Source organism: Lolium perenne, chromosome 5 (genome assembly GCF_019359855.2).
Source record: "Lolium perenne isolate Kyuss_39 chromosome 5, Kyuss_2.0, whole genome shotgun sequence".
Taxonomy (NCBI): domain Eukaryota; kingdom Viridiplantae; phylum Streptophyta; class Magnoliopsida; order Poales; family Poaceae; genus Lolium; species Lolium perenne.
Window position 1 is genome coordinate 76837714 of NC_067248.2, and position 13831 is coordinate 76851544.

Sequence of the window (13831 nt, forward strand, 5' to 3'; positions counted from 1 at the left end):
ATGAGCAGTTATCCTTGTGGTTAATGTCTGTTCGTGGTGTTCTTGCTGTTTTTCGTGGTGTTCTTCTGTTCTTCGTGGTGTTCTTGATGTTCTTTCTGGATCACCGTGTTCTTGACGCTATGGTAATCTCCTCACTGCTCGTGGGAGGAGATTACCATTTCACGTTAATGCTACACAGCCAAATGCACATCATGTTTAGTCATTTCGTCGAGTAGGTTGTGTGCTCGGTTCGCCGGCTCGCGGCTGGAACCGGAGCAGAAAAACTCCAGATTTCGTTGGTGGAGTGCGGAGCAGGAGCTAGCTCCGGTCGAGGATCTGAGGAGTTTTTCTCAAAAAAAAAAAAAAAAGGATCTGAGGAGTTGGAAGGGATACCGAACAGCCACCCCACTTCGCCGGGTCCCGCTTCACAGCTCCTCTCCGCCGCCCTTCTCCGACCCATGGAGCCGCCGGTCGCCGCCGTCGTACGGCTCGCCGCCGTCTCCCGCGCCCTGGTCCTCGCCCTCTCCCTGCTCGCTCGCCTGCTCTTCCGCCCCTACGACACCTCGGCCTCCCTCCACCCGCCCTGCCTCTCCTCCCCATCATTCCCCTCTCCCGCCCCCTCTCATAATTCCACTGCCGCCGCCGCCGCCATCTCGTCCTTAGCAGTGTGGGACGGCGTCCACTTCGCCCGCTCCGCCGAGTGCGGCTACGAGTACGAGCAGTCGTTCGCCTTCCTCCCGCTCCTCCCCGCCTCCATGGCTCTCCTCTCCCGAACCCGTAAGTTGCCTCGCACCGTCTTCTCCTTTCCTTGAGGCGCCCTGCTTGATCTGATCTGATCTGGTGTTGCGTGTTTCTGGCGCCCAAGTGTTCGCCCCGCTGGTGCCGGTGCTGGGGTACAGGGCCGTGCTCGTCATCTCCGGGCATGTTCTGAACAACGTGGCGTTCGTTGCAGCCGCGGCCTACTTCTACAGGTGACTGACGTTCTTCTTCTTCAGCAACTCACGTTTGGTTTCAATTCCTTTCAGTGTAATTAGGATTTCTAAATTTATGCCATTCTAGCTTTAAGTGAGCCGTTTTAGGTTCCTGGAACTGTTCGAATGTGTTTGCCAGATAGGAATGCAGGTAACTTAAGTGTGTACGAAAGAGCATGCTGTGTCTGATTCATTTTATCGGAGTCGTTCCCATGAATTCCCAGACTGTTAGAGTGTATCTATTGTTTGATTGGTGAACATAATTGTCTACTTGGTTCATTTAATTGCATTATTTGGTCATAGTGCAAAGTATCATATAGTGGTATCATCTATATGATACAAGTCTATGATACTACCCCTATAGTGGTTAGTATCATATAGTAGTATCATAATCTCATGCTATTTAATTATTTGTAGAATCTCAATGCAATTGTGTGTATAGGATGTATTTGACATTAAATTTTCTAGTTTCACGTGCTATGATACAGTATCATATTATGATACGTACCACTAGCATATCTCTCCTCATTAATTATAGCGCCACATCATATTTTTGCCAAGGTGGCATGCATGATACTCCTTATGATACTAGCACTATGGCTAGCCTTATAGTGTTCAAGTAGCTGCAACTAAATGCCCGCCATCAGTTTCAAGGTGTAGTGCACTCATTTCAAGCGCAGAATGACCAACTTCTAGTTTATAGATGTTCCCCTCTGCCTAACATTTCCAATATGGCTAAACATTCTTCTTCTTACAGATTGTCTGTACTGATCTTGAAGGACTCAGGAGCAGCCTACCGAGCGGCTGTTCTTTTTTGCTTCAATCCTGCTTCAGTGTTCTACTCATCACTGTAATTTTTCTTTCTCTTTATGCCACAACTAGGAAAACAAATCACGTACTAACCATGAATTAAACATTAACATGTTTCTTTTTTGGGTGTTTTGGCAGATATTCAGAAAGTCTTTATGCGCTGTTTTCGCTTGGAGGGCTATTCTACCTGTTTTCCGGTGCCAATACCGTTGCAATGATAATGCTCGCTGTCTCTGGTTCCGCTAGGTCAAATGGAGCACTTAATGCGGGTTATTTCTGTTTTCAGGCTTTGCTACAAGCATATGATGCTGCTATACAGAAGAAAAGGCCTATAGTAAGTTTTATTTTAGTCTGTATGAACTTTGCTATTGTTTTCCATGGTGCTTATTATAACTAGCTGAAATGAGGAGGCTACATGATTGAAGAGGATGTGGTTCATCCACACTCATACTCATATCACCCCTTCGGGGATTTTCACCAGAAAGTTTGAATAGATTCTCATAAAGTTCAATTTTAGGTGTGAAATTTGTGTACATGCGAAGATTGTGCAAAGTATATGATTATATGTGCGCCGTATAGTAGGACAAAGATTGTACTCATATTACAAATGATGATGCCATCTTTTTTCCTTTCTTCTGTAGAGGCACATATCATCAAAATTGTCCACAAAATTTGCATGTAGTAGTCTTTCACATGTCTTAGCAATATGATTTATTTATTTAACTTTGCTGAAGTTCCCGAGTTAAAAGCGACCGAAATGCACACAAATGTGTGTGCATAAGTCATATCTTCTACATGGCCTTTTATGTTCCTTTGTTCTATGCAAAAGTTCTGTTGGGCTACATAAGATGCTGTTAGGGAAAATGTGTGTATCTAACAACATTACTTTTTTTGGCCAAAGTTGGCAGTGCAGGCCCTTATCACTGGATTTTTGCGCTCCACTTTTATATTTATACCATTCTTTGCTTTCCAAGCATATGGATATTTAAACATATGCCTACACGGGAACTCAGATGAGTTGAGGCCATGGTGCAAAGTAAAATTGCCCCTTTTGTACAGTTTTATTCAGAGCCACTACTGGTAATTATTTCTATCATAGCTTTATCAGCATTAGCTTCATAATTCATAAAACGTGAACACTGTTTTTCGCTAGTATTATTGGTTTTACTATCTTCTTCTGCAGATTGTATTGTGTTTTGTCTCACAACTCATATGTAAATGTTATTTTATCCTTAACAAAGTTCTTTTTTTGCGTGACTTAATAAATGTTCTTGTGAGGAAAAGGACCATTTCTCTTATACAACCATGCATGTTCCACATTCATCTTTGTGGACTGTTATTTATCTGTTCCCTCATCCTTGTGGTCTATTTCACCAATAGTGTATGTCATATTGTCGTTAGGTTGTTAGGATACCATGCTTGGTATTTGGAACCCATGCTTGGGTTACATGCCCTATGCATAGGAAGAGGACATAATACGAATGTGGGTTCTGAACCATGGAGTAAGAATGTCCATATCCCATACAATTTTACATAGCTTATACTGCTAAGCTTTGCTCTTTGACTAATGACTACTCTATTTTGACCACTTATGAGTCTCATGTTTTCATAAAAGAAAAACTTGTGAGACTCATTATGCATGAGATTTATGCTATTTTCTCTTTCTTTTCAGGGGAGTTGGTTTCTTGAGATACTTTCAAGTGAAGCAGCTGCCCAACTTTCTTTTAGCTTCACCAGTACTGTCCCTTGCAGTTTATTCTATAGCTCATTACACAAAAATGCTTCACCAACTCTTCCAGTCAAATAACATACACGAGAAGATTATTGCTACTGTTGAGGGGAGGTCAGTTGAATTATGTGAAAGCTCAGATGTTGCCACGGTGTTGAAGAGTGAATTTTCTAGTGGACTAAATAACAAAAAACAAGGTGCTGTTACATCCTCAGCTGTCAACATATTTATATTTCTCTATTCTGAAAGATTATTTGGGTACATCATCAAATTGATATTATTCAACTTCCTTAAAGATGCCATTTTCTCCGACTCGCTAATGTATAACTTCTATAAATAACATGAGTACCTTGAAGTTGATCAGGAATTCAGAGAGTTTGAAGTGACCTGAGAAACAGGGAACTGGCATCAACTGAACGAGCTTTAATAAAACTTTTATGTTTACCTAACTCTGCACTGTTTGAACAGCACAAACTGATGTTAAGAAGAGGAAATCTGCTGCTTCCGAGGCTACTTTGGCATCTTTAGATGGCAACAGGTCAACTGGTCGAATTCTAAAAGTGGATAAGGACGAGTGCTCCGTACTAGTTCTTCCTTTCATTTTACATCTGACATTCATGACATTTACCGCCTTCTTCGTGATGCACGTCCAGGTCAGTATAGTGTTTGCAACTCAAAATAGAATTTATTTGTAGCTGCTGCAGAGTCTATTACAGCCTCCTCTGTTTTTCCCTTGGTCTAGGTGTCGACGCGATTTCTGTCTGCTAGTCCCCCAATCTACTGGGCTGCTTCGCGCATTTTGGTTTCTCCAAGGGGCTCGTCCAAGAGATGGGGATACTTCATCGTCGTTTACTTCATTGCTTATATTCTTCTAGGCAGTTTGCTCTTCCCCAACTTCTACCCGTTTACATGAGAACTGCTGCACAGAGCACAGTTACACGCAAATTGTATGAAAAAACTGAGTGTGGAGGTTCTCCTAGGTAGATGGTTCATGCACAGTTGATGTATCTTTTGCTCCCTACAAACTTTCAGCTTAAAGAGAAAACCTGGGTTGAGCTGTCATCTTGAATGGCTTCCACCCGCTCGTAGAAGCCATGCATTCAAATCTACTGAGCTAACTCAAAGGCTACTTATCACATATATGCTTGAGATTATGAGCAAGGTCTGGTTGGACACAACCAAAGATTGCACAGAACAACAAAGGATTTTATAGGCACTATGTCGAGAGTAGTGACTAGTGAGTAGCCACCGTTCAGTATGGATAGAACTTACGACTTACGAGGTTAGCGACACGGAGTGGGTTGGCGTCACGGTAGTACGTAGGTATCAGTGTCATTTAGAGTTTTGTCCAGACGTGTTCTCTCTTCATTTTCACTAATCGGAGTGTGCCGTCGTGTACTACTGTACCAGTCGTATCATTGCAGTTTTCTCATTCTGTTGTATCTATAGATAGGCATTGCAGCACGGCGTTTTTTTTCAAACCCATTTGTATGTACGTTAGTACTATATATTTGTTGCATTTTATTTACATATAAAACTATAATTGCAAAAGAAGGTGAACGTTTAAATAATTCAGGCCAAGGTGAGAGGCGTTGTTGCAGATCCGGTGCAATCGTCAACTTGATATGCTAGATTCAGCCCAGAGTAGCAGTGAGTGCGGCAGTTAATGTGCATACGGTAAAGAAAACAGATCAGTGCCCAAAAATAGATCCATTTCCTTTCAAAATCTAAGACAACAGAAGCAAAGTAAAGCATATGACAATATATCAACATCTCATGAAGCCCGAAGGCATTATGCCTCGAAAAGAAACTTTAACCATGCACATAGCTACAGGCGATATCTAGTTATTCATCAACTGTAATCTTCAAGTTAGATCAACGGGGATCCTGGAAAGGGCAAAACATCGCCACTTCATGTTCTTCAGAACCAGGCCAGCTGGACCCATAGTTGACTGGCCTGGTTTTCTAACTGTGTAGCACGAACAGGAGGTTTTAACTTTCTAGTGGGAACTGTAACTTCTCAAATATAAGAATCGCAACAACTGGTCCTGCGAAATCTCCAAGGGTACAACCTGCAAGTCATTGGACGACATAGTGTCAACTTAGTTGAACTGAACCAATACTAAGATGTGCTAAATCTGATAGTGATTAATTCAAGGCAGCAAGTGTGCTAAATTCCTTCGAAGCAAACTAATGGACAGAGCTATAATTACTTAGCATATCTCAGGGTGACAAATCTAAGCTGAAAAAACAATAATCTGTGCTTAAAATCATTCGACAATAAATATGCAGAGGAGACATTTTTCACTCATGGCAACATAAACGGCTGCAAACTTACAAAAAGGACCAAAATGCAGAACAATAAAGGTAATTTAAGATGATTTTTAAGAAACCGAAAGATCGATTGATCGCCAAAATAATGTGAAAAGTCAATAAATCCATAAATAAAACTAGATGCTTTGGCAAAAGTTGCATTGTCTAGCACTTGAATAGACGGAAGAAAGGAGTCGTAACTCACCAATCCACTGGCCATGCATTGGATGCACGAGGGCACCAAGGCCTGCTCCAATTGAGGCAAAAACCAAAGAGAAACCACATTTGATGGTTACACTATAGATCTTTTTCCCGAACAATTTGAATTTCTCCCTCTCGTCAAGCAATTCTTCATCATTATCAGGTTGGCTAATGAAACATTTGTAAACTTGGACTAAAGATTGTATAACCCAAGCAGCAGCTACTCCCAATGCATGTGCTGTTTGAAGAAAGAAAGAACATTTGAGTGATAACCTACAAGAGGTAAAAAGTTACACTGGAGGAAAATCTTACCTCGAATAGTTGTCCTGGCAACACAGTATGTGTATTCTGGAATTGACATCCCCCTTTCAGCTTTCCTCTTTGATGATTTTGCAGCATCTTTAGAAAAAGAGATAAAAGGTAAGCCATTATATTATAATAGCTGATAAAAAAAATACAGAACTCAGTACACAAGAAAGTAATACTGTATAAAAAACTGATCGGTCAGACACAATTAACAAATGACAGAACATGACGTAACTTATTGGTAAGCTAGCATATGACCAAAACATCCTGCAAAAGGACTGAATAATGTTTGGCCAGCACAAGAAGTCAAACTAAACAATCCATTCAACGGCCAGGAGTGCTCAGCCCGACCAGAAAGAGATAGGATTTTAATGACTTCTAACTAACTCGGCAATGAAGGCATAAGACATCCAAAAAAAAGAATCTCAGTTGACAGATTCTAATGAGCATAGACAAACTGTGTTAGGTTTTACTTTTGTGGAGCCCCGAGTCAGGGTCGGGTGTCCAAACTTAAAATGCTCATGGGCAATCTACCGTTGAATCCTAATATTGCCAACTTATAAATAAACTAGTTCTTTACACATGATCAGGACAAAGATTGTAGAAAGGAGATTCTTTACAGCTTGTGTATTTTTTCCTAGTCCTAATGTTAAACCAACAACAATATGAAAGCTGAACAGAGGATCCAATAGTTATTATGGAAATAGCAGCAAGATGCATGCCAATGATCTGGTGAACAAGTTTACCGAGAAAAGACTAAATCCAGGAAACTACAACAAGTAAGGTTGCGATTAATTGAAGAATACATTCTTTCCATGCAAATAATAATTCCAAGAATTTTGCAGCATTATTCAATTTGAATAACTATCGCATTCAGATTTTATAGTTATTCAAATCAAACAGGTTAATCCCCTGATATTAATCTGGACTAAGAAATTTGCTATTCTGGATTTTGACTAGCAATTCTGTTGGTTTCCATCAATCACCGTTAGATGATAGCTAAATGAAGATTTGACTAAATGCACATAAGGAGATCTAAGGCACATCACCAAGCCATATAGCAACTTATCAAAACAGAAAACGAAATCAATGCTTAAGACCATATGTAAATTAATGTGGAGGAAAACTATGATAAAACTGTTGAGTGCACTAAAAGTAGATGACTAGAATAAATGTAGTTGAGGTACTGCGTACTAGTAGCCTACATATTTACTTGAGGACTTGTATAGTAGAAGAAAATGTATTCCCATGTTTCTTTCCAATAATGCACAGGTTCTGTTACATTCCTGCTAGAACGCTGCCAGAAGGGCATATGAAAAAAGAAAAGAAAATTTCACCTTTGAGAAGCTTCCATGCCGTTCTATCTGAAACATGGCGAACTGCAATCCTTTCCAATACTCTTCTAGTTGTTACGACGGAAGTCTGCAAATGTAGAATATAACAATAAGTACAGACTTTTACATTAATGTTTGAAACAGTAACGGTCTTCTGGGCCAAGCTTAAAAGTATACTAGAAGCAAGTTTAAGCTTCAGCTATGGAGCCCCACCTATTTGGCCCAGGTTCACCCTCCAGGCCCCAAACAGCACGAATACTAGGAAGTGCATTTATTTTCGGAGGCATAATCGCCAGTTTACGGAAGACAAATAGAACAGAGAGCGCTACTTTACTGAAGTGTCAGAGAGTAAATATGTACCTCACGTGCAATTTGCTGCAACGATTTGTGGAAGGGAGTGACGAGGTCGACAGGCGGCTTCTCTGAATCATCTTGAAGGAAATCATCATCGTCCTCATCATCATTGGGCGGACTAGGCTCAAGAAGCGGCAAATAGTACAATAGGAAGGCCCTCAGGGTTGTCAAGCTTAAATGCTTAAAGGTGAACGCAAAATGAAGCGGCTTGAGCTCGAAAGGGTATTCCTTTATTGGCACTTGGAGATCGTGGGTCGAGATACCGTGGATCGAGTCAAATATCTTGCTATTAAGATCGTTGACGAGATCGGGAGTATCAGTCGATCCGTAAGTCGCGCCGGCATCGCAATAAGCGACCTTCCTGCATCGATGAACAGCGTGGTTGGTAATTGGTTAATAAGTGCGCATTGGCTTATGGTAAATGAAGAGTTCCTTTTTTTTCTAGGTTTTATTGCTTCCATGGAAGTAGTGGAGATATCTTGTTATCGTTTATTCGTTTGTAGAGCTGCATTACTTGTACTAGCTACGGAATGAGTCAAAAAGAAAGCTTGATTCAATCACAAACTCCACAGTATGATGTTGTTTAATGAACTTTTCCGATTTCTTCCTAGAGTAACAGTTTATGGAGAGCAATGCGTCGAACACCTTGATCGCGACACAAAGAAACCAACCAACAAACTAGCAACGGCAACAACGAAAGCCCTAGTAGTTAGTATGTGGGTAAGGAGTCGAGGAAGGTGGAACAAACCCGAACAAGTGTCGCGCGGAGAGGGGAACGCCGGCGGCGGCGAGGGCCGCGGCGGCGGAGGCTGCTGCGGCGGCGGACAGGGTGGCGTGGGAGTGGAGGGAGCCGCGGGGCGCCCGGGCGGCGAGGTCGAGCAGGAGCGCGATGCCGACCGCCATGGGCGCGGGATCTCGCGGCGGGCGAGCGAGGAGAGGAGAGGTCGGGGGTTTGTCGGATTCGCCGGGTCGTGCAGCGTCAGTGCCGGCCGACAACGACGGAGGTGGCTGCCGGTTATGGGCTTGGCCTCGTCACGGGCTGGGCTCTCTCGGTTATATGGGCAGGGCAGTGGGTCTCATGGTCGAATTAGGAGAACAACACTTTCCGTATTGGAAAAGAAGCTGAATCTTAAACCCTTCACTACGAAATAAACCTGAATCGCAATTAACTTTCCGTGCTGAAAAAGAAGATGAATTACTGTACAACGATTTCGTAACAAAACTGAATCGCACCACTTTTCGTACTGAAAATAAACCCAAGTGAAATCGCAACACCCCTACTATACTTCGACGATATGGTTTATGATGGAGGAAATTGCACAAATCACCACCTTTGCTGTCTTTGTTGCGCAAAACACCACCTTTACATGTTCGTTGCAGAGATCACCGCCGTTTAATGTAATGTGTTGCACAGAGGTCCAAATCTGATATTGGAGTCAGATTAAGCTAATTAACTTCAAATTTGACAGCTGGCCCCATAAAACAGAGACGATGTGACGTCCACTATGTCATCTAGTGTGTTTTCAAACTTTTTTAAAAAAGAAAATCCAATAATTAAAACAATATTAAAGAATAATTCTGGGAAAGTTTGAAATGAATCTAACATGCCGTCTGAAATTTGTGTCAACTTTTTTTTTAGATTCGATCAGTGTTTGATGAAATTTTCAAAAAAATTCAAAAAAATATGAATTTTTTTTGAGAAAATAGTCACGTGTATGTTCGAATATTCTATGTTGGCCCACTAAATTTTCGGCATGAAAGAACTTATTTTATGACTTGGGTAAAAAAGTTAAAAAGTGTCTTGTCTGTAATGAAAATATAGCATCGCAATTTGTCTTTTTTACAAGGAACACAATTTTTTTCTTTTATAACAAAACTTTTATGCCTTTCGAATATTTTTTTAGAATTTTTAAACATATAAAAATATGTTATTTTATATTTTTTCTAATAGGTGCAAATGCACCTATGAGCCAAAAAGTCATGTCCGAAAAGCTAGCATCAATAATTAGGTTCAAACGCTATCGTCTGACCATAGATATGTGAATATGAAGGACTTTTAACTTCATCTTCTCCCTGATTTACTTCTCTAAATTATGTTATTATTTTCCAAATTATTCAGGTCATATTGTTTTAATTGCTAGAATATTTACATTGTTTTTTTTTTGAAAATTTCATCAGATGTTGACCGAATCTAAAAATGTGACACAAATTTCAGATGGCATGTTAGATTCGTTTCAAACTTTCCCAGAATTATTCTTTAATATTGTTTTAATTATTTGATTTTCTTTTTTAATTTTTTTTGAAAACACACTAGATGATACAGTAGACGGCACATCATCTCTGTTTTATGGGGCCAGCTATCAAATTTGAAGTTAATTAGCTTAATCTGACTCCAATATTATATTTGGACCTCTGTGCAACACATTATATCAAAAGATGGTGATCTCTGCAACAAACATGTAAAGGTGGTGTTTTGCGACGAAGACAGCAAATGGTGGTGGTTTGTGCAATTTCCTCTTTATGATGCAAGCCAGGTCAGTGACCCGCAAAAAAATGAAAGAAAGGTTGTATCTGTAAATATAATTATTGATCTCTTTTTGAAGTGGCAGAGAGCATCTCTAAACCATTTTTATTGTGATTATTATAAATCTGTATTTTTTTTTGCTCTATTTGGTGTGTGTAACATTCCAGTTGATGTTGCTAAAATATTGAGATTAAGTTTCATGTTGTGAAGAGATATAATCGAGGGTTAAACGTATGAATTTTTTTTTTGCGAGGGAAACATATGACATTTGATGTACTATATAAATTCTTTGGTTCCTCGTACTGAATGCCTATCACCCAACCTTTCGTAATTATGCTACCGAGATGGGTTTATTAAAAAGCATGTTGATCCCGGAAATGATTACCATTAAACAAACAACCTCTCAACCGGGTACAATGTCATTTAATTTATTTAAAGATAGAATGATGTGCTATAGGTACTTTTTGTGGGTTTTTATTAGTCACTATAACATGTTACTTTGATTTATTATTTTGTTGAGAGTGAGCTTACGATGTTATTACCCATAAGAAGAGAGCCTTTAAATTGATCTGAACTAACAACCAAGAGAGAAAACAAGTGTGTGGCCCACTACATATATTATAACTTCTAAGCATGTGCCTTGATTTGGGTTAATGTATGTGTATCCAATCCATATCTCTATTCCGAAGTTCGGTTCGAGTTGAGGTGGCAACTTGAACATGTTCCAGACCTTCTATTTTGAAGTTGGTGGAGATCTCCTTGTCCCATGGGTAGTGTCGGCGCAACATTGTGAAAGTCGTGAGTTCTTGCGCATAGGCGGAGCTTGACGCTTGGTAAAGCTAGGTGATTATACTAGTTAGGCCAAATGAAGATCTTGGCCGTGAATTATTGAGAGATTATGGAAAAACAAGGCCTCGATTGATCCTATAGGCCAAAATACCTCAGTAGTTTATTTTCTGGTTTCACATTGCTATCACTCATTTTATTCCTCAACATAGATGCATATCTATATCACATGTTAGGACACGTTAGAATACAGACACGACACATTAGGATAGACTAGAATTCTAGACCATCTTGGACTCCTAAGTCTATCTTTCTTCAGTGTACCTCTATATAACACCACACGGGCCCAATCAATTCAGCGCCAATTATAGGGATCCATCATGTTTCACACCCACGACTCATTTTTTTTGGGTCTCCAATGGCTCGTGGTAAAAGGTATTATGTCATTTTCAAATTATGTGTATGGTCTAATCACGAGATTAATATTGTGTTTGGAATCGCGGTGGATTAAGATAATATAGCTGATCAGATTAACTTTTTCCTATTAATTTTTCTACCAGCTTTTGCCGACTTTTGTGGCTATTTTTCACAACACATAATAAATAAGCGCAGCAACACATTACATTTCACTAATCGTAATAATTATAGTAATTATGTTACTCCACCTAAGGTTTATATCTACTTGCAGCCATCTTGCCCCTTGGCGAAATTTTGGTTCCAGAAGAGGGGGTCCTCATCTTTTTTGGTTACTCTTTTCATTCATGTCCTTTATGCTCGCGAACTGATATGCCAACAACAAATGATGGAGTTAAAAAAATGTTTGGAGGGAGGTGTGGTGGGAGCCCCCCCAAAAAATAACCATTGCAACAAACAATAATTTATAGACTTGAGGCAAATTTATACTGAAATTGTCCATGTTGGTTACAAAATTTATATGGAGATACGTAGTTTAAACAAAAATAAGCCCTCCCCCCCCCCCCCCCCCCCCTAGAATTAGAGATTGAGGATGATGTGCTCGTACTATAAAAGCCTTAGAACATGTCCATCGGCACATTCTAAATAGACGCCGGTAGCAGCTTGTTCTACCTAGTATAGTGTTAGATGCCTTTGTTTCATCTATGCGTGCATGTACATAGTATTTTTTTTTTGCGGAATCATGTACATAGTATTTAGTCGTGTCCGGTCTATACGTGAGTGTCTACAGTTTCAAATGGTCTTGTTTTATCTAACAATCTTAATGAATTTAGTCAGAGAGATTTTACATAATTTTTAATAAGTAATAATAGAAAATATAAATTACATTAATTTTGAAAAAACCCATGATATTGGCTCCTCATCAAAGATAAATAATACACGTTCTGCTTTGAGCTAGTTATTTATTGGCAAATTTGCACCATCAAGAATTTGTTATTCTTACAGATCAGAAGAGTTTGGTCCACTCGGAAGATCAAAGCTTAATTACGGCAATCTACTATGTGAGAAAAGCCACACCATAAGGTCTATGTGACAATGTTTATGATCTACCTTTACATAGTGGAATAATCAAGAGTTATCCACATGATTATAGACGACCTTAAGTTTGTGGATTGTTCACAAGCAATATAAAATAATTTTTCTATCCTCCCTCTCTAGTGCGTGAGGATACATCAATAGGACATGTTGGCCCCATTTTATTATTAAAATACACTATATACATAGTGAAGGATTTTACAAGATAAGTGAGACCTAATTTATAGCCAAAGTTCACCTTACACATAGGTGACGCCCTTACACATTTATTAGCAACCAAAAGATTTCACCAAGAATTTGGGTTTATAGTACATAAATTTCATATTGGCGTGGCCCTGAAGCAAGGCTTTTGCCTACTTTTGTGGCTATTTGTTTACAACAGATAATGAAATACACTTTTGCAATTTGTCAACACATTATAGTTCACCAACCATAATGATTATACCTTGACAACCAAACTTTTAGAAAAACACTAACAACACATATAATATTCTATTTATATCATATAAAAATATATTTATAATATATTTAATGATATTGAGTTTGTATTTTACATGTAAATGTAAATTTTTTTGTAATTTTTTTGTCAAGTTTCACATGATTTGACTTCTCAAAAATAATATAAGACTTACTAGCTATAGAAGGTAGTATCTAGTTGCATAGGCTGCCAACTAGGAGCGAGCCGTCCGCGGCGCCGCAAACCGAAGCCCACATATCAGCTTTAGCGGGCACTAGCGGTGTTGGAGGCAAAATAAGTGAGGTTGGCACCTGCATATCCCGCTTAATCCCGCATTCAAGTATACATCCTATCCTTGAATAGGCACATGACCGTGGTAGCTCGCACGGAAGGATCCGCGGCCTCTCCTGGCTACCTCCACTTGCGGATCCCCCTCCCCTCCACTCTCCCACCTTCTCCAAAATTGCAGATTGGGCTCCCGCCTCGTGGGTGCTAGTTCCAGGGTGTTATGTTTGTCAGATCAGGCCATCGGAGGAAGGAAGATGAGGACGTCGGATG

The 13831-nt window shown here is 39.8% G+C and overlaps 2 protein-coding genes across 2 annotated transcripts; one reads left to right on the plus strand and one right to left on the minus strand.

Annotated features, from left to right (window-relative positions):
- Positions 1-402: 402 nt before the first annotated feature.
- LOC127299500 (uncharacterized) lies at positions 403-4551 on the plus strand. The gene is made up of 8 exons (XM_051329465.2): positions 403-756; positions 845-950; positions 1708-1800; positions 1899-2094; positions 2662-2840; positions 3433-3686; positions 3958-4142; positions 4232-4551. The coding sequence occupies exons 1-8, from the start codon at positions 438-440 to the stop codon at positions 4400-4402; spliced, it is 1503 nt and encodes a 500-aa protein (XP_051185425.1). The 5' UTR covers positions 403-437; the 3' UTR covers positions 4403-4551.
- Positions 4552-5335: 784 nt separating this feature from the next.
- LOC127299501 (uncharacterized) lies at positions 5336-8996 on the minus strand. Its single transcript, XM_071819918.1, has 6 exons — positions 8742-8996; positions 8004-8354; positions 7647-7731; positions 6316-6402; positions 6008-6241; positions 5336-5561 (listed from the first exon to the last, which is right to left on the minus strand). The coding sequence occupies exons 1-6, from the start codon at positions 8898-8900 to the stop codon at positions 5482-5484; spliced, it is 996 nt and encodes a 331-aa protein (XP_071676019.1). The 5' UTR covers positions 8901-8996; the 3' UTR covers positions 5336-5481.
- Between the last annotated feature and the right edge of the window lie 4835 nt (positions 8997-13831).

Coding starts and splice junctions, on each gene's coding strand:
- LOC127299501 (XM_071819918.1), bottom strand. CDS start 8,900: ATGGCGGTCGGCATCGCGCTCCTGCTCGACCTCGCCGCCCGGGCGCCC. Junction 7,732..8,003: donor TGCAGCAAATTGCACGTGAG/GTACATATTTAC, acceptor CTACATTTGCAG/ACTTCCGTCGTAACAACTAG. Junction 6,242..6,315: donor TGCCAGGACAACTATTCGAG/GTAAGATTTTCC, acceptor TTCTTCAAACAG/CACATGCATTGGGAGTAGCT.
- LOC127299500 (XM_051329465.2), top strand. CDS start 438: ATGGAGCCGCCGGTCGCCGCCGTCGTACGGCTCGCCGCCGTCTCCCGC. Junction 2,095..2,661: donor TACAGAAGAAAAGGCCTATA/GTAAGTTTTATT, acceptor TTTTGGCCAAAG/TTGGCAGTGCAGGCCCTTAT. Junction 4,143..4,231: donor TCTTCGTGATGCACGTCCAG/GTCAGTATAGTG, acceptor CCCTTGGTCTAG/GTGTCGACGCGATTTCTGTC.